This window comes from Ambystoma mexicanum, chromosome 5q (assembly GCF_040938575.1).
Source record: "Ambystoma mexicanum isolate Mex_15411 chromosome 5q, UKY_AmexF1_1, whole genome shotgun sequence".
NCBI classification, from domain to species: Eukaryota; Metazoa; Chordata; class Amphibia; order Caudata; family Ambystomatidae; genus Ambystoma; species Ambystoma mexicanum.
Window position 1 is genome coordinate 1,276,741,054 of NC_090933.1, and position 21,499 is coordinate 1,276,762,552.

At 44.2% G+C, this 21,499-nt stretch overlaps 1 protein-coding gene across 4 annotated transcripts in view; it reads right to left on the reverse strand.

The window, feature by feature from the left end:
* PUF60 (poly(U) binding splicing factor 60) overlaps positions 1-21,499 on the reverse strand; it is a 243,117-nt gene that overhangs the window by 208,501 nt on the left and 13,117 nt on the right. For all 4 annotated transcript variants that reach the window (XM_069621851.1, XM_069621850.1, XM_069621849.1 and 1 more), the window contains exon 2: positions 19,059-19,154. In XM_069621851.1, coding sequence (XP_069477952.1) covers positions 19,059-19,154 — 96 coding nt within the window. The remainder of the gene's footprint in view (positions 1-19,058; positions 19,155-21,499) is intronic.

Genomic DNA, 21,499 nt, shown 5'->3' on the forward strand with positions numbered 1-21,499 from the left:
ATGTGAGGACCCTCATTTTCAAAGTAGTAAATCTGGCCCAACGCCATATATTGAATACTTGCCCCAATTAACCAGTGGTTCTGCCTATCCCACCATCATCTGTAAACCCTGTGACGAATCTAGGGAAGTCGTCCCGTCTCCCTAGGTCCCCCTTCGCTCTGCCTCGTGAGGCTAGGGAGGTGAGCCTGCTCCGCAACACCCTGTTCGAGGCAAGTGGGTTATCGCCGGCAGACTCCCCCCCCCCCCTCACCATCCTATGGGCACAAAGACTCCCGTTCCTGTGAGGAACTCCCTTAAGGGTACCCCAAAGTGGCATACTTGGGAATTTCAGACCTACAAAAGAACGTACAATACAGAGACTTGTGTGAAGAGAGAACTAACATTATTGCCAACAAGAAAGAGCAGATCACTTTAAATGGAAATTCCCATTTAACTGGGATGAGGGGGCTGGAGCAGACAGACGTCGCAAAAAGCAGAGGGAGAGGCACACCAACATCAGCCAGGGATGGCTCGGTAACACCTGAGATAGGAGGAGACTCTGCAACCCGCAGAGCACAGATTAGAAACTGCTCTGGAGCCAAAAGCAGAGCGCTGGAGGCGCATCATCAGTTGGGGGGGGGGGGTGAGAAGTTGATGGTGGACAGGCGGTTCATAAAACAATGCCGAAAGCACTGGGCGGTCGAAGCAGCATACCGCCCAGATACCTACATGATGCCAATCTGTCCACAAGATAAGCAGGGGCCCCAGAGTAACTGAGAAGCCGAGAATGCGAAGACGACACCCCAAGCGAAGGGAAGCCCTGGAGACGTCGTCCCAGAGAATCCATGATAATGGGGAAAGCGGGAGATTCGGGAGGCCGCTGGGGAATCGTTCTGGGACTGCTCATACTTGTCCCTTTCAAATAGACAAGAGCATAACATGGAAATTAAGAAAGTGGAATGATGAAACAATTGCAATAAATGTCAAGAGAATCTAAAAACAAACCTAACACCTGGGGAGAAAGGCAGAGTGCTATGTGTGTCAAAAGACAAATAGAAAGAGAATGCTATGAAGAGAAAGAATACTATGAATGAAGAGAACACAACCTCAAGGGGGAGAATTGTAGGGTCTGCATAAAAGGGGAAGTACCCCTTTATTGGAAAAGGAAAGAATGTATCTAGCTGAAATCCAGAAACCCTAAAGTCAGTACAAGACAAGAACTATCCAGGAGAGAAGTGAAACATGATCCCCCGGATGGCCAATCCCAACTGGGTAACAAAAGATGCGCAAAACCTATTAATATGGATCAAAGTATTCGTCCAGGATCAAAGAAACCACATTTTGAGAAAGAAAAGTCTATTAAGAAGAACCAAGAAGATGACATTTGCAAGGAGCAAAACTACGGAGAAGGGAGCCATTCTCTGGTCTTTAGTTATAATAGTGGTAGGGTTCATTTTTGGAATGACGAAATACTTTGGGACATTCACAGACGACTGACAATCATCTTAGTTCGATAGGTAGAAAATACCCCATAGCAATAGGGAAAGTTAGGCCTTATTCTGTAATAAACCCATCTTTGAAATAATAAACCCATCTTTGTAATGTCCTCTGTGTGTTCGTGTCGTCCTCCTGTCCCGCCACAACCGCTAGGTGCAAGTGTTTGACTCCCATGCTGGGTGAGCTGGTACACCATGTGCTAATGGGAAGGCCTGCGATAACAATAGTCCCTACACTAGTGTAATATAAAATAAATGATCCTTTAAAAACACTTGAGCTTTGCATTCCCAGAGTGAAAAGCACAATAACAATCTACAAATATAACCCCAGGAACTCATGTGCATCTCAATGTACGAAACAGCTGTGTGAATAGGATACAATATTTTCACACTAAGAATGAAGCATGGGGGGTGGAGGGATGGGCGTGGCTAAGGAGCTATGTAATAGGACGCGATTCCTGTGACTCCTGCCCTGAAACAGAGGCGAAAATGAGCATCAGTGACTATTAATTCATCACTGCTTTAATAAAGGTGGTGCGTACCACTGGGCACGGAAACAAAGCGTAATGATGGCAGAGAACAGGCCACTGAAGTCCGCGACTGAGTGGGAGGACAAAAGATGGCGGCTTCAGGAAGACTAGTCTACGCGGGTGCGGGACACCACAACACGGTACAGCTCCTGTGAGGGACACCCAAGATTGTCGGCAGCCCGGGATGAAACCCACACGGGATTGACATCAGGGTCGGATTTCCTTCAATTGCACTGCAGATAGGTGCTATGGCTGCTTGGGTGCCGGAGACATGAAACCCATTAAGCGAGGAGCAAGTAACTCAGGTACTCTCTACCACAAGAAACAGAGGAGCTATGTTATGATAGCGAATAAATGACAAGCGAAAAGCCTGAATGATCGAGGCGTCACACATCCCAATAGCATTTACTGCACTGTACTCGGATGCTGGGACGACTCTAGTTAAATTGGAAACCAAAGTGTGCCGGAGTAAACACTGGCCTCGCAGGACGAAGTGACCCCTGCAAGCCTAAGCTGAAAGACGTGCAGGAGAATAGAATCAGCCCAAACCACTAACAGCGGACTAGAAAACAACCACGCATGCAGCAGGTACCTGAAAAATATTAGGCACGGCTCGTAATCCCACATCCAGGCAAGCGTAGCGCTGGAACGGGGCCTGTGCAGGACAAATAGGGAGATTATTGCAAGTACCAATAACCAAGCCATATCAGCGACACTGGCAGAATTCAGGCAAAACATGGAGAAAGCCGCAACGTGAGCCCTAAAGAAGATGGGATGTTGCAAGTAGGAGGCAGCTGTCCAGTCATGGTATGCTGCCAGGTGTAGTGCCTGTGGCAGCTGGGCACATGAATAAGCATGCACGTGCGGTTCAGAGGCAAGATGGAGTGGGGAATGATCACCTATACGCGGTGATAAAGCTTGGGAGTGAAGGGCTGAATTCTACGGACACAGTGAGACCCTGGCGTAAAGGTGAGAAGGGGATTATGCGCAAGGGGCCATTTGAGCAGGGAAATGCATGCAGGCCACCATACTGGCTCAGAAGAGGGAAACAAGACACCCATACGTGTAATGAAGGTGAATACACGAAATGTTACCTCCCATCTGTGCTTAATTGAATGATCAAGTACTGTAAAATTGTGTCACCCAGGCGAAATTGAAAGCCACACTGAAGGTATAAAGCTAAGCTCCACGATATAGTAGGTACTATAGGGTGCGGAGTGACCACAACACAAATCAGCATTCCAATGAACAGAATATATGAACAAACAAGTCATAGCAGCGGGCAGTCACTCACCACTGTTAGACAAGATTGTATGCAGTATCCTTTGGTTGCACTACAACAACCCTGTAGGAACCCAACCTTTGGTACAAGTCTGTACTACACAGGTTGGTAGCGTGTTGAGCAGCCAGGCTTATCTCAAGAAGGGTTAATATGAGCTGTAGGGGAGTTACAGAGGTTTTCAGTGACAAGTATTCAAATAAACTCTTACACACAAGGTTTCTTGATTAAACAATTATTAATTTAACAGTCAGAGTAAGCCTTCTTCATAAGCCTTCTTGCGAAGGGGGCAATATCACAGGAACACTCAAATACACTACAAAAATACACACTCTTCATATTTCCAAATCAGCAAGTACCCATTTGGGATGGCCCACAGACACTACCTACACCCTCAGGTGACTTCAATAGAATCAGATTTAGGAATATGTTAATTAGAACAAGACAAGAGATCACCCAAATATTCTGAAGGTAAGTACTTTTAGTAACCCCCAATGCAAAGTTAGTTAACCCCTTCCTGGAAAGAAGACAACACATAAGCAGAGGAGAGAAGAGTCATTCAGGGAGCCAGGACAGCCAATGGTAAGTTAGCAAAACTCAAGGTGAACAGAAGCACTTCTTGCAGGTAAGTAAAAGTCTTGCACAATGTTTTAGAAGTCTTTGTAGAAAAGAAGAAATCAAAGTAGGGCCACAAGCTGATTAGGCTTGTGAGGTAAAGAAGCTGTTAGCAACTCTACAGATGCAACCAATACAAGTCTCCAATGAGGACAAGTGAGGTTACACAACAAGAGTTAAGTTCTCTTAGACTGTACATTACCTTTAGGTTGAAGAAAAGTGCAGCAGATGACTTCTGTTCCTGTGCAGCTCTGCAGATCCTGGTGTTCCTGGCCCTCAGTTGTGGGGACAAGAGGGAGGGCTTCTGGGGACTCCTGCACTGCACTGGCAAAGCTGGAAACCGGCAAACTTTACTTTCAGTGGCTGTTTTGTATTTCAGCCCCTTGCGGTACAGCAAATAGCAATAAGCACGGTTCCTGGCTGTCAAGGTGGACTTTCCTCACATCTGATGTCCTGCACTCGACTAAGGGGCGTGGGGGGAGGGGGGCTTCAGGCTTGGTCAGTCCTGCTTCGTGGGAGTCCGGAGGATCTTCCAAAAGCTTTAGGCCAGCTTACAAGCAACACACAATCTGATGTCCCAGTCCCTGGCTCCACGGTTTTCTGCAGCAACTCTGAGGAAATTCAACCAGCTCAGATGGGTGTCCAGGTGGCTTACTTAGGAGTTGATTGGTCCCACCAACTCAAAAGGGAGAAGTCGTCCTTGCAGTGGCATCTCCGTCGATGCAAACTTGGCAAGTAGTCACTGCAGCAGGGCTTCACCGGGCAAACCAACGGTCCAGGAGTTGCAGCAGGCATCCTCTTCAAGCTCTTCTTCGGATCCTTCGTCCAGTGGTTGAGACTGCCTTCCAAGCCAAAGGACCGCCTTTTATTCAGTTCTCTACCATTCACTCCAGCCTAGCTGTCACTCACCCAGCAGGATGGCTGTCCATGCCGGCCAGTCAATCACCACAGAGTGTATTTGGGTCTCCTAAGAGACTAAGCACAGAGTTTCGGGCACCTCCCTCACTTCCTGCCTACCCCAGACACTCTGGAACCAAAGGCGGGTTTCACTCCTGAAGCCTGCCAAAGGCGAATGAACAGAGACCCAACCTGGTTTGGCGTGCAGAGAAACTCTCTAGAAGGACCCTTCCACAAAGACCTGGCGAAAAAAGAAGACTGAGCACCATTTTAGCAAAGATGGCTGGATGTCATTTTGAAAAAGATGGCTCCCACGGTTAACGTTACCGGGTCCGTGGACGGTCGCAGTAAATTCAAAGCTTGGTAGTTCGAAACGAAACCACTGCCACCAGTCAGTCAATTGAGGAATGGGTAACATAAAAAATGTTACATGAGCATTTAGACACAGGGGATACTAAGTGAGCCCTCCAGCACTCTATTGTAGGATAGGTTGGGCTGGATCTAGCAAGTACAATGCCAAGTAAAGTCAATTTCACTTTACTGATCTGGGAAACAGTAATTGATCCCAGAGAAGGTGTTTAAACCTGGGGAAATCTGGAGACTTTACATAGTGTGCAGGGGACGGGAGGGCGCCCAACTTTGGATCCTCCTACTTCCTCTTTCTGCGAAATATGGAGACTTCTCTGTGGCACTGCACTGAAGGTGCCTTGTGGCACAATTGTAAAAGATGATGCCTATGGAGTTGGTTAGACTCCATAACCAAAAAGAAAGTGTATAAAAATAAAAATTACAAATAAAAAAAAACAAATCACACGAAAACACACGAGTGGGGAAAAGGGTCTCACTCTCTCCAGGTCAAAAAAATCAAGTCCTCAAAATCCAGCAAAGTTGCTGGGGTTCTCTAAGGTGGAGGGAATTAGCACATTTTTAAGAATTCTCCCTAACATGCACTCAAATCTAGCTGTATTTAGTCTTGTACTCAAATTCAGCTGTGTTTAATCTTGTACTCACTTCTGGGTGTAGGACTCTCTCCCACTATACAGGATTCTCAAATCCAGCTGCGTTTAGTCTTGTACTCAAGTCTGGCTGTGTTTTAGTCTTGCACTCGGTCTAGCTGTGTTTAGTTTTGTACCGAAATTTTGTTTAGACTAACCCCGCATCTAGAGGGGACCACACAGTGATAGTATTGTATCAACTTGCCACCAATTCCTCCAACAACAACATCGATAGAGACCTGCACTGAGTCCTAGACCACCGACAACCGAACGGCCAGTACCCCCAACGCCCCAGGACAGTGCACCTATAGGACACACCTAACCCACTGACGGAAGAACAGATGACACCCAAAAGCACCCAAGCTTACCAACAGAGGAAACACCAGTACTCACTAGCACAAGACATTACAGTCGGTCACTTGACCAGTTATCTCTGCACCAAGAACCAAACTGCCCCGGAGCAGGAATGGGCGCCGAGCTAGAGAAGAACGGACATGGATACACAAATCCAACTGCCCGCAGTATTAACAGCCTCAAATGCAGGAAACACCCCGCCCAAAACCATCATCATCAGAACAAACTTCGAAAGAGAAAAATGCTTATATCTTACACCATACCTCGCGACAACCTCAGAACCTGGATACCCAAACGACGAAACCTTGAGACAAGCAAAGAATCGGCCCAGACAGCCAGAAAAGACAGGAGCAACCGAAAAGAGGGTTGGAAGACCACAAACCCCTCATCCCATACATCACGAGAATAGAAGGGCACCATCAACACCCACTACACACCAGACTAGACGACAAAGCACTAGTAACCAACAACCCAACCATTAACCTAATGGACCGATTCAATGAAGACAACGTTTTCGCTGATCTTCAACCAGACGGCATGAGTAGGAAAACCACACTATTGAACAGCAAAGCTATCATTCCTGCAGACCGCTTCAAGGAAGATGCAGCCTTCGCTGATGTTCACCTTCATCCTCATCCAATCAACATAAATACAGAAGCACTGCAACCGAACTGCACACCAAAACAAGGAACTATTAAGCAAATAATTAAACAAAGAAATAAATAAACCGAGCCGTGGCTCTGGTGCAAAGGCAGTACAGGCCATGGCCTGGTTTATTTATTTATTTGCTCAATGTTTGTCGGGTCAGTGGACCAGATTAATTTATTTATTTCCGCAATGCTGGCCGGGTCTAGCTAGCATTGCAAATAAATTAATCGGGTCCACGGACCCGACAAACATTGGGCAAATAAATAAATAAACCGGGCCTTGGCAGAGCACTGTTACTGCCTCTGGTGCCCCCTGGAAGGGGCAGTAACAAACCAAGCTTATTTATTTATTCAATGTTGTGTCGGGTCTGTGGACCCGAATTCCGGACCGTGGTGGAGCACTGTTACTGCCTCTGGTGTCCCCAGTCACAGGCCATGGCCTGGTTTATTCATTAATTTGAATGGGTGTGGATGTCCTGTGAGTGCGCTGCTTTCCCTATGTTGCCAACCTCTGAACCCTGAAAAGTAGATGTATGCATGCTTGACATGCGGCCAACTTTGCACCAGACCTGCAGATGAATTTAACTGGTCTGCTGTTAAATCTCAGTTACCAGTTTAATGGTATCCATTACCGAATAATTGCTCATTTTACTATAGCCAATATGATAGCTCAGTGGGTTGAGCGCTCACTGCTGCGATGTGTGTGCTTTCAGCATTATATTTAACTTCTCTATACTGTGGAATGCTTTGTACCTCTTCAGGATATTTGGCACACGCGGATGCCTCTTCAGGCATAGTATGTGGAAAGGTGCTTTCTCTGAAATCATCCTGAGATACACAGGGTGTATTGTTCAATACAAGATTCTTTTCAGCCGAAAGATGGATTTTGATTCTCCTCTTCTGACCCTGTTCTGCTATTCCTTCCTCCTCTTGTTGCACAACATCCTACGAGAATAAGGGTCAGCATTCATCTCTTGCTATCTGAATTAGTTCTGTTTGCTTCAAATGTTTTCCATTCATTTAGTTTGGTGTTTGATGGAAAATTGAAAGCTTCCATTGCTAGGCACATTGTTCCCATCGCTGCGTCTTTCTACTTAATTTAGATGACAAAATCATTGCTAACAAAGTGGCGTGGCGTGTTGTGTAGGGGAGGCATGGTATCACAAGTATAACACGTACACAACAGGTACAATATGAAAAACCTTTGAGGTTTTCTGGGGTTGGACAAACTCCTACTTTGCCCTATGACTAAGATGGGAGTAATTGGGTTCACCTTTGGGTGATCAATTTTCCACATTTTATCTTTTGAATGGGATTATGCTTCTTTCATTACCACAGAAGTAATGAATGTGTATAACAGAGATAAGCTGCCATATGTATTGGGCGCACTGCACATGCTCAGGCAGCATCAATCATGCGTTGTACAGGACAATGCTGGCCTAAATTGGGAACCACCAGCATAGACATGTTGCTACAGAGGCATATTTTGGGCACAACCAGCATTGCCAATGTGTTACATCAGTGACAGTGCTGTCTTACACTGTGGACACATTGATTAAAACGTGTTGTGCTCTACAATGTTCTTGTCTGCTGTTGGTGACATGGAAGGTACATGTTCCCCTTTAGAACTGATTGTAAATTTATGGCTTTTTGGCCACATTTCCGGATGTAAAATGCACCATTTCAGCCCTATATTTGAAAAAGACACCTTGGGGGGGGGCGGGGGGGGGGGTGCTGGGGGTGCTAGAAACCCCCCCCAAACCCTCCCTAGATCATAGCTCCCTTGCTACGCTCGGTCAACCCCACTATTTCAGAAAAATATCAACACACACACTGGAAGAAATTACAAGAAACTTACCTTTGATCACTGTCCCTGACAAAAGCTATCTTTGGGACTGCATGGCTATCACTGCCTGTGATGCTATTGTGTCAAAGGTCACACACCATCGATATTGAATATACTGCTTTTGGTGAGGGCGTTGACTTTTGGCTCGTCGGCCCACCGGGTGACAAAAAGTTAATGCTTCGGCCCCACATTCAAAAAGGTTGGACAAGCCTGCTCTAGAGCCACAAGTAAATGCTCTACTCAAATGCTTTTTTCTCCTGCGAGCAGCAAAAAGGATCTTGCCGTTCCTGTCATTTGCCAACAAAACAAACACCATCATCGCCCTAGACATGCCCAGAGTAGATTACGCCAATAGCCTATACTTGGGTATGCCTGAACGGCTTCTAAAAAAAATACAATGCATACAATACAGATTGCTGTTTAAACTACCCCGAAGAGAACATCAACACTACACTGGGTACCAATAAAACAACTAATAAAATTCCAAACAATGTGCATTGCGCACAGAGCAATACACAAAAGGCACCGAGTTCCTGAAACACAAATTACACATACATCAACCAACAAGAACGCTCAGATCAAGCAACGACATCCGCCTGGAACCGAACCCCTACAATAAAAGAAAACTCAGAGGATCCTTGTTCCCTCACCAGGCGCCGAAAACTTGGAACAACCTACCAAAGAACATACGCAACACAAGAAACCACCTACTATTCAGGAAACTGCTGAAATCCTGGATCTTCACTACATAAGTAGAAGACTGCCCACAGGGACAGACACACAAAACAATGAATAAAGACACAGATACCAACTAAAAATGGAATCTAAGGAAGACACTCCACGACATACCAATAACCATGATAGGAGGACACTAAAGACTGAAAACATAGCAAGACCAAGACAGAAGTAACGGGACGATTCATCAACAGCACCCTGGGCCACCGAACCACACCCAAGCTCCAACAGACCCACCTCACGATAGATAGCAAGAGAATAGAGTGCACCCAACCCTCAGCTCCTACAAAAGAGGTAGAGAAATAGACACACCCAATCACATTATACAAAGCTCATTAGGACTCAGCTGGGAGCGGGCCACGCCCTTCACACACAACAGTCAGACGGCCAATAAAGGAAATCAGCAATAACCCCATCCAGAGGAATACAATTTAAAACAAGATGTACGAGAACCAGGAAACAAACCCCCCAACCCATCTTTCAAATCTCTGCATACCTAACCCACCCGAAAATTCACACAACCATCTCTCGCCCAGCAAACCGCACGCACTTTACCACACTGCATCTACAACAAACACATAAACAGCACACAAGGTCTCGCACGGTCCGAGACTCACACCAAAGCTCAGCGCGTGGTGTTTACCGTAATGAAGCCGCCATAGCACACTACTTCTCTCACTATCCTACACCCCCTCCAACCGACTAAACCTACCCGCTCCGTTCGCCTAGGGACCAACTCAGTTGGTGCCGGTGCGCTATATAAATAACTTTAAAATTAACATCAACAAAGTCACCTGGAAAAAGATCCAGAGGGGGCAGCATTTCCCCCCGATTTGCACTCCCAAGAAAATCAGGCACTTTCCCCAAATATTAGAGGACTGTAGTTAGAATAGTAATTAATACCCGTCCTAGAATATGTGGGGGGAAGCTTTTAAGGGTGCAGAGGAAAAAAATAAATTTTCCCATAGAACCAATAAGCACTGCAGCTGTCCATTCAAGGTACACCCATCAGCTGAGACAAAGTACCAGGCCTGTCAGTCTGTACATCGAGCTATGAGCAGTGATCTGCAGACCAAGATACATCAATAGTGTTGGTAGTAATCTGATGGAGTCTCTGCTCCAGCTTCCCTGATCCTAGAAAGATTTGATTGGAGGAACCTTGTGGTCAGAATGTTCTGTCTCCTTGCTGCAAGTTATGTCAGTTCCCAGTCCTGCAAGGCCTAGGTTTACCAAATGTCTCGAGTCGACTCCAGCAATATTGAGGGTTCCCAGATGCTGCCCATAGAAGGCTGGCGAAGAAAGAAAAAACATCTCCTGTGAAACATCACCTGATCCAAGGGAAACAGCAGTTCTGGTGAGTGAACGAATCAACGGAGGGTCCAGAGGCGGCAGAAGTATAGTCAAAAGCACCAACAGGACTAGCATAAAATTGCAGAGACTTCAGACTGATTTATCTAGGAGGTAATCAGAGGTCATGTCTCCATGTCCTCACCTATGTGTGTATACACGCAGGCTACCAAAGTGAAGGAGTCACTAGAATGGGCAACTCGATTCGGCTAAACAAGTCAAAGAAATACCAATGAAGCATACCAATCTCGTCCGAAGAGTCAGTTATCTGCAGATCACACTGAACTTAACCATCAGGACTAGTCTTGGATGAGCTGCAAATCCAGCTCACGTGTGGAGAGGAGAAAAAACTGGGAGGTTCTTGGGGTTTTGTAAGATCACTTATTGCAAAACTTCAAAGCAAAGGATTATTGAAGGTAGAAGTAGGCGATGTGAGGGGGTGTTCAAGTGTATTCATTAGTAAAGATGAAGTACACTCCTGTTTACAAAGTGTATACAATCACATTACCAATAAATGTCAGATGGCACAAATAAACCTAATATTTATTACTTCTAGAACGTAACACACCCATGGGCCTCAAGCTGATAAAAGGGGGATGAAACAGTTTAATCTGACATAAGAGTTTCCAGCAGAGTCGGGCCGTGAATGAGAGTGTATCTGGGTACAAAATATTCGACAGACAAATTGACAGACCCACTAGATTCTATCTATCTCAACCGCCTTAACATCCCGAAATACAAACTGAAAACTGCAGGAGGATCCAGTTTCCCTGTTTTAGCGGCCAAATGTTGGAACTCACTCCCCCCAGCCATTAGAGCAGAACCCTCCTTTTGAGCGTTTAGAGCCAAAGTAAAAGCTTGGCTCTGCGCAGCGTCCACTGTCACACAGAAGTCATCGAGGTCTCGCCTACATAGCATACTGTATATAATTTTATAGAACTGTCTCTCACTGTCTTACTAGGTATGTCTTGACTCTGATCTGCAACCCAAGTCAGCTGCCGACAACTGTTAGCTAATCTCTGTTACTGTTTATCACTACATTGTGTACCTAGAATACTGGTTATTGTAAATTGGCCAATACTGTAATATTTTATATTGTAATTATGTAACATGCTGTATTTTGTAATTATGTAATACTGTGCATTGTAATTTTGTAACATGCTGTGTACTCAAAAGCGCCCAGATACCCTTGGGTTAGGTCGGTAAGGCGTGCTATACAAGTAAATAAACTAAACGGTAGCGTGGTAGGGAAGCTCTTCGGAATAATAACCGCTACTACAGTTTCTTGCAAGCACCGTATTTTAATCTCTTAAATTCTCAGGAATGTTGGTCCGGATAGGTACAAATCAATGTATTTACCTAGATGTCAACAGTGCCCCAGATAAGATTTTGAGGTGGGAGTATTTTACAGTATTTTTAAACTTTGAGAGTAAATGTGATTTTAAGAGACTAAAAATGACTTCTCTTTCGGAAAGAGTAAAATGTATGCGACATCCTGCCGACATGTGAAAGAACTGTATGGAAATCATTACTATGCGGCAGCTTTCTGCATTGAGACAGAATACACCTCATTATTTCTGGCCATTTGATGTCTCCTGTATACATTTAAATGTTGAAATCACAAAAACCTAGCCAATTATATAGTAAAGCATACATGCATTTGTATTGTATGTTTCAGATTCGATTGCAGAATTGTCTTTTGATGTTTAATGAAAGTCCTCATTTCCTGCAACTATTACTACCCAATGGTATGCCAATGTTATGATACAACAGTGCAGAGAGGCAAGGACTCCATGCTAAATTCTATATCTAATCTAGTGGTCAAATGGTTATTTAATAGCTCTTTTGGCAAAGCGCTGTACATAGAACATGTTTCTCACAATTACCACCAAACCAAAGTCGGTATTCCTTTATCGACCTCGAAAGGATGAAAGGCTGAGTTGGACTTGACGGGATTCGAACCCGCAAACCACAGATCATCCAGAGATTGCAGCAACGAGTGCTCAACCGGCTAAGCTATCTTATTGGCTAACATCCTTCAGAGATTGGTTAACCGAGTATCGACTGAGTTATAATGATCACAGTACCTAGATGTATGACGAACCATTTATGAAGCGCTACATAAAGTTAAATACCTATCTGGATAATCACTGGGACATGTTTTGCCGAGTTTCGATTTCAATTACCAATGTAACTTTCATTTGTTTGTTTTTGAACAGCGCTTGCACTTTCTTGAGACAGGGTTTGGATGTTTTATTTGTAGTCTTGAAGATTTGAGAGGCTAGAACACCTGTGATCAGTGTAATGACAATTACTCACCCTTGAGCAAAGACTCTGCTGCCACTGACCATTTATAGTAATGTGCCCCATTGACTGCAAGGTTGAATGGATGTAAACTAGACCGTGCATAGTCAACATTTTACACACTGTTTTTATAATTAGACTAAATTAAATTAGAAGTGTAAAAATGATCTGCCTCTGCATGATTATGCACACAGCACCGGAACTCTGAAAAATACAATTGTGCAATACTGGTTTGCTTTCACCAAAAAAAAGCATAACTTGTTAAATAAAAAATCATAATTCTCAATTGCAGCTTAGGTTTTCCATCTTATTAATTATACAATCCTAAAATTCTAGGAAAACATGCACAGTGCTTCTGAAGCTGAATGGAAAGAAACTATTCCTTTCATCAGTGTGCAGTTTATTTTTTTGAAAGGCTTCAGAGAAATGCATTCTGTTTCAGAGGTGGCTTGCAATTACATCCATGTAGATAAAAATCACAAGAAGCCTTCTGGTTTATGACAAGTAACCAGACATTTGCACTACCCTCTGCTCTAAACCCGTGTGTAAATGTACCCAGGAAAATAATAAAGCTGGCGTATTTACAAGATTTTCTTGCGTAAAAAGGCCTGGTACTCACCTTATATCTGGAGCCCTGGATGTCAACATCTCCATTTGGCAGTAAATGTGTGTGGTCTCCCAGGGATTAGACGTTTCTTCATAGGATGGTAGGGTTAAAACAGGATGCAAGGTATTTAGGTCCTTGGGCAGACACATCAGTGATGAAGAGTATTGAAACCAATTCTTAAATCAACTGGGAACCAATGGAAGGGAGCAAGGGATGGAGGCTGTACATTTTAGCGGACGAGAATACAAAATCCCTGCCTGCTCTTCCAGCCACCCGAGGCTCGTCCCCGCATGGCACTTTGTCCTTTTTTCTAACATGGGGAGGCAACAGGGAGGGTCTCCCTGTTGCCTCCCCATGTTAGAAAACCCAAATTCCCCTCCCTCCCAAACCCAAATTACCTGCGGGTCTGGAGCCTTGCGCTCCGGTCCCGATGCCCCTCCTGTCTGGCCGTCATTAAAATAGAAAAGGGACTGTGTCCCTTTTCAGGACAGCAGCCATTTCAGAAGCTGTTTTCCATGGCCGCCATCATCTGAAAAGGGATCTAGTCCCTTTTCTATTTTAATGGCGGCAGACATTTCCTACATTTTTCCACATTCCAACGGGAGATATGCTTGCGATGATACCTATTAGATACCCTTCTAGTAGCAGCCATTCAAGGCATCACAGTGGCACGGAAGAATATAGACCCACCTACTCATCGAGCTTGGTGTAATTCTATATGCATGGCTCATAGATTTGAAAAAGCAATGTGGAGATACTGTTGAAACTCTAGAAGTCTGGAATCCGCTGTAGAATTTCATATGGGAGTTCCTCCCCAATTCCACATCCAATAAATTCCTAAAAGTCTGCAAACCCCATATATATGAACTAGTAAAAGAAAGTTACAGACCCCCACCCAGTTCCATTTAGCACAATACTGTCTAGAGCTTGGGATATTTTTTAACCATTCCTGGCTGTTCCGATTTCCAATGCTGGAATCCTTGGCACATCAGCCACATAGATCACTGTGATATATGGTATGGCATTTATAACGCGCCCATACACAAGTGTTTCAAGGCGCGATGAGGCAAGCGGGTTGGTGGGACAGAGGGAAGAGAGAGACAACTATCTTACTAGGCCCGGTGACATGTCAGTAGCTGAACCCTATTGTAATTCACATAGGATGGGTTCTTTTCTCCTCCCTTCCTGAACACCTTTCTTTCTATCTCATCTCTCTTTCTCTCCAAGCCTCTTTTCAGTAGTAACATTACAGTTTACATCGTACCTTTGTTTCTAGGTACACACTAGAGCGCACCAGCAGATATTATCAGTTTCTTGAATATCTTTACACACTTCCCTGTATTAAAAAAATGTATCCCGAATGACCCTAGCAGCATTATGTAAGAGTCCATCTACATTCAACCGATTATTCTTAATGTGTTCTTTTTCCAACATTCGATGCATTTTCTTAGCATATTGTGGCTCCCCCTGCATACCTGCAGCCTGGTCCTTTACTTGTGCATTATATACCATCTCATTTTGTCATGTAACTTGGACATTGTGTCCCTCTGAATGGCCTTGGTCTACAGTTATCCCTTCTTGAACTTAATCAAAAAGATCCTTTTGGGAGTGAACCTGTCTAGATATCCAAAAGACATCCAGGTGGAGTGGACCTCTACTACGGTCATTGATTCCATTAAAATAACCGCTGACAGGCAAGATTTACAATTCTGCAAATGGAGGACTAGCAAAAGTGAGAAGAATGTTACCCCGCATACGTCTTTCTCAGGGGACACATTCTTTGGGTTTAAGCTTGATGACAGTCATTAAAAAACATTTGAGCACCCAATGTTTTCATAACCCCTTCCAGGGGCAAAACCACATTCAGCTGTTAAGCCTTTAATGTAGCTTCCCTTAAAGAGTGTTGATGTTTTTGGATATGACAAATTCCACGCTTTGCCTTTAGCATCTTTTGGATCTACTGCTGAGGCTAGCCCTTGTCCTCCTACCTACCACAGAAGCCCAAACTATGTGGGAGGCAAGAAAATAGAGGCCATTCCAGTCTGGTGGTGCTGTATAAGTTTATTTGCATACAGATTGGGAAACGGGGCAGATCCATACACATGGGTTGTTAGGCAAGATTATACGCAGTACCCTGTGGGAGACTGCACCAGCCTTGTCCTCTTGGCAATAGGTAACCCAACCTTTGCTATACTGAGCAGCAAGTCTTCTCTCAAAAGGGGTCAATGTGAGCTGTATGGTTGTAACAGTTTAGCAAAGACAAGTATCCAAATAACACTTACACTTCAAGGTTTCTTGATTAAACAATCATTTATTAATTTAACAATTAGTCTGAATAGGCCTTCTTTAGAAAGGAGCAAATATGGAACACTTCTATACTTCAAAATACTCAGTTTCAATAAATCAGTAGATACCCTTTTGGGATGGCACACAGACACGTCCTGCACCCTCGTGTAACTTCAATAACTAGGATACTGCGGACATTGATATATCATTGGTACATTTAGAGCAATACTGAGTTTGGTGTCAAAAAGGAAAAGATTAGGGAAGGAAACAATGGTTAACAAGTTTCTCAAACAGGTAAGCACTTTTGAACACCCCAATGCAATGTAGATTAACCCTTTCCCAGCTATACAAGTAAAGAATGTATGACTTTTTGGATTTATACACAAAGTCAGAGGTTAAAAGAGTCTTCAGGGAGCCAGGACAGCCATTGTCAATTGAGCAAAGCCTAGGTGAGCTGTGGCACTTCTTTAAGGTAAGTAAAAATTATTGCACAATGTTATAGAGAGCTTTGTAGAAAATGAAATCACTGCTGGGCCACAAGCGGGGAGGCTTGTGTTGGCCAAAGCTGCAAGCAACTCTGCAAAAGGCAGGCAATGCAAGTCTCAAATGAGAGCTAGCAAGGCAACACAACAAGAGGTAAGTACCCCTTTAGTTCACAGTACCTTAGGTCTGAAGAAATGCTTCCAGCTGGCTTATGTTCCTGTTGTAGGTCCTGCAGATTTTGTTGTTCCTGGGCCTCAGTCGTGGGGAAAAGAGGGAGGACATCTCGGGACTCCTGCACTACGATTCGAAGGCCGGCGGCAGCAACGGGCAAACTTCAGATCAGCAGCGCTTCGCGGATTCAGCTACTCGCGAATAGCACTACTGCGGTTCTTAGACACCTTCGGACTACCCTTGCTTCTGGGGTCCAGCACTCTGTTGAGGTGGCTCAGGCTTCGTTAGTCCCGCTTCGCGGGAGTCAGGAGTATCTTCCTGGAACTCGGTCCGACTTAAAAACAATGCACTCGATTCTGGTGTTCCTGCACCCTGGCACTCGGTTCCCGCAGCAGCAATGGAAGAACAGCAAGCAAAGAGGATTTCCAGTCGAGTTAGTCTTGGGGGTCGATTGGTCCCACCAACCCAAAGGTTCTTCTTCGGATTCTTTCGTCCAGTGGTCGACACTGCCTTCCTTGCAAAAGACTTCGCCTTTTATCCAAGTCTCTCCCATTCATTCGCAGCCTAGCTGTCAATCACACAGTAGGAGGGCTGTCTTCCCAGGACAGCAGGTAGTTTGGAAATCTCACGAATGACCTTTCCAAAAAGAAATGGCGAAAAAAAGACAACTGGGCCATTTACTGCTGCTGCAATTGCAGCCCTCAGTAGAAACACTCAATGGTAAGAAAGTAAACCACTGCCACCAGCCATTAATTGCAGAAGGGTAACAAAAATGTTACATGAAAAGATAGACAATGGGGAAACTAAGCAACCCCTCCAACACCCTATTGTAAGAGTGTGTGCTGGGTCTATAAAGATACAAAAAAGTAGAGTCAATTTCACTTCACTGCTCTTGGAAACAGTAGTTTATCCAAGAGAAGGTATTTTCCCTGTGTCCCTGCACTGAAGGTGCTTTGTGTCACAATGTAAAAAGATTATGCCTATGGAGTTTGTCAGAATCCCAACAAAAAAAAGAAAGTTCAAATCAGAGAAAAATACATGAGTGGAAAAAAGGTCGCACTCTCTCCAGGATAAAAATTAAAAGCCCTAAAGTCCAGAAAAAAAAGGCTAGGGCGTATCTAAAGTAGTAGGGAACACATTTCTGACAATTCTCCCTAATATGGGTTAATCAAATTGTGCAGGAGCAATATCAAATCTAGCCAGGTGCAGGAACAATGAGCATGTATGTTCCCAGAAATCAACAGCACAGGGCAGCCTTCCTTCAATTCATCTTGGACATGCACTTTGAGCATGCATCCTGTGTGTTGGGTCATAAACGTACTTGCTTTGGCTGCATCCACCTAATATACAAGTGAAAGCCAATTAAGAACAACATCTTGAGTAAATACTTATGTGCCTGCATTAAAAGTCCCTTCACAGCAATCACATGGCCAGCCCCACTCCCCCCACCTCCACCCCTGTTCCATTTGCCCCTTAATGCCACCTCAGTCCATCTACTAGCTGGTGATGTCTTATTAGTCACAATCCTTAAAAGCAGTGTTAGTTCTACTGGTGCATGAAGAAGCACTGCAGTCTGAGCAGTATACAATCACCCAACGCCCATGTGACAGTTCCATTTACTTCCCGTCAAATCTGATAACTAATCTATTTTATGTTCTTTTGCGATCGGAACATTGTTCTTCCCTAAATAGTAATTAATAAAGTCCAACTACAGTACCAACACACTGTACTTCCATTATTGGTTTCACTTTTTCTAATCCTTCTCAATCTGGCTGGCCACATCTGCCATGAAACCCAGGGTCTCCATATATAAGACTCAAAACCAGCCCTGCCAGTACACTAAATAGATCACTTAAAAAATAATCACTTGGTGAAACTATGTTGTGTTACTGATTTCTTGTTCTCTGTATTTGAGATATAAAGTCAGCTATATGGCAAAAGAGGCAATCCAAGCACAGACACATCTACTGCTACATTTTACACCAAGCAGGCACAACTCTGGTCTATACACCGCTTTTAACCAACAAGGTGTCTTAGATTGTATGCTGTATGGTAAACGAAAACATTGCTACCACATTGCCTGGGAGAGGGTATGAACTAACGTACATTCCGAGCAACAACACAAAATGTTCCAACTATTCCTCGATACTCGTTTCAGAGTAAGAAATCCCATACATTGCAAGCATTTAACTGGTCTTGAACATCAATATGGCATTGCGACTCTTGGGCTACTCTGGCTGCACAGGTCTAAATTCTTGGTTGCACTACCCCTCAGTTATTTCCGCAGACGGACTTAGGCCGTGCGTGGTAAGGCACTCAATGCGCTGGTCCATTTTCAGCATGTATGTTTTTCAACAGCCTAAAATAGAGAAAAGTCAGAGTATCATGTACCCATTTTACTGGGATGGTTTCATATACAGCAATTGCCTTCAGGGAAAAAGCAAGCACCAGTATCAAATTTAAATGATCGCCGGACACAAGGTGTACCTTCTGCAGGGCCTCCTGCTGATCTGCGGTGAGAGGAGGGAGTCCCAGCTTGGTTGCTGTAGTCTGGCCATTTTCAAGCTTTATTGTTTCAGTACCCTGGAACATAAAACAGTACTATTGGCATACAATAGAAAGACAAACAAACATTTTTAAAAGTAGATTTCCCAAATAACCTCAGATATTCAGTCGAATCTAACATCCATGTTTATCGGAGCTGTTGAATAACAGCTGAAAATCAAGTTACCGGAATGTAAGTATATATGGAAGATGCAAGTTGATTTATAGTGCTGAACTGCCTGCCCACAGTAATAAAGTGAATTCATATTTAGCATAGCATCAGTTTAGAGTACCAGTGGTTTAAACAGAAGATGGGGCATTCCTCTTTCAGGGTGTTTTACAAACCTAAGAGATGGAGAGGGTTTAACATTTGCAGTCGCCACTAGCTAGTGACAATGGACTCTTGCCGAGCAAGAAAGGGTGTGCTCTGTGTACGTGTAAAATTGAGATGGCGAGTAACTTTATGGCTGGCTAATAGCTTGCAACATGAAGTTTTGATCCCTGCCATGGAAACGGAGATGAACATGAAATGATACTACAGACTGACAGTATAGGAACACAGTGACATACGAGGCAAGCAAAATACATCTCAAACGGCTTTCACAGAAGTATTGCAGTCTTGCAGCAGCCACAAGCAAATCTAGCCCATTAACCGCAAACTAACTTCTGGACAGGAAAACGAATGTTGCCTGCTTTAACATTGTGCCTCGTCAGTTTTCACCCAGCTCTATAGTGAAGCAAATAACTATGCTGCACCTGAAAATCTACACCAGGCGCTAGCTCTACAGGGGGTCGAAATTCAGATTTCATGAGCGGTAGCTAAAACTAGCACCTCGCTATCAAGCATCACCTGGTAGGGAAAGCTACCTCTAGAGAAACAGGAGCTAGTACACAGCGAGCAGCACATCTTAACTTTTAAGCTAAATGCCAAATAACTTGTCCATTATACACAACCCATGATGCTTTAAATGCTTCTTTACACACATTCACAAATACAGGAAATTTAACCTCCCAAAAGTAGGTTTGTATGGCAACAGTTGGGCTATGGAGCCAAAAGTAGCTTCTGGTAGCTGTAGGTGCCAAGCTAACCAGGCTCTCCACGGATAGGAGCTAAAGAGCTCTCAGCTATTTCAAACCCTGCTCTAGCAGGGTGAAAAGGTTGCACTAGCCACTGGCTAGTGGAGCCTGGTTGAGTAAGAAATGGTTTGTATATATAGAATGGAGCTAGCAAGTGACTTTACGACTGGCTAGTAAGAGGAGTGGGGGCAGGCCAAAGAGGAAGGGGGCTGGGGGCCAAAGAGGAGGCGATTTCCAGTATGATGGGGTGGAATCAATGCCAGCAAGAACAAGCATGCTTATTTATACCTGGGGAACAGTAAGGTGTTGAGTATAAGAGGAGACAAGGTTCCCTCCATTATAGAAATGTGTGCCTGGGTGGCAGCTACATATATTGACTACACCACCCTATAGCTTATTTTCGCCACCTGTTGACAAATGCCCATCTACAGTGACCATTGAGCCATCAATGCATTTTTGTGGTGTGTGTTTTTGGGCCACAAAGAAAATGCTTACTTCACTTTTGGGAGCCAACCACAGCATCTACTTTCCTAAGTGAATACCTTTGATCCAGTAGCAGGGTTCGAATTTATGGTGAGATGAGAGCCATGTAGCTCCTGCTTATAGCTTAGAAGAGCCTGGTTATCTTAAAACCAATTGTTACCAGGAGCTACTTTTGCCCGCCCAAAGTGATGCCGACCAAACAACTGAATTTCACTGTGCATTTGGGGCAATCTATACATTAGGACACCTCTATATGACATTGAAAGCAGAAGAAGGGGGGTCATAAATCAATGCATACAATAAGCAGTGCTGCATAGCAATTTGCTGTGCAATTCTATGGGTTTGCCAATTAAATTGACGCTTGTGTAGCAAAACTAGCTATTTAAGTTACCCTGTTCAATGAAAGCACAGCTCACCCTGCATTAGTCTCTTGTCCTCAGGGTTCTCGCTACACCCTCTTTTCTCTGTGCAAGTTCAATGGGGCTAATGGAGGGAAGAGTACAGCAGTAATGATCTCCTCCACTTTTAAGTGCCAAAGACCTGCGGGGTCGTGCTATGCAAGATTCGTTTTCAAATAATTGCAAACCAGAAATAGGAGGATACTTTATTAAGCTATCCATATCCTGTCTGGGAAAGACCAGTATATGTTAACTGTATTTTCTTTTTGAAAGCCAGTCCTGCAATTCCATTTCTAATGTAGACTTACATAATGCATAATTACAGCATTGCTACTGTAAAACACTCCATTGTCTCCATGCTTCACGGTAAAGTTTGGGTTGGTGTATTTGAAACGGTGTCAAAATCAGGTTTTAGCTGTGCCCAGT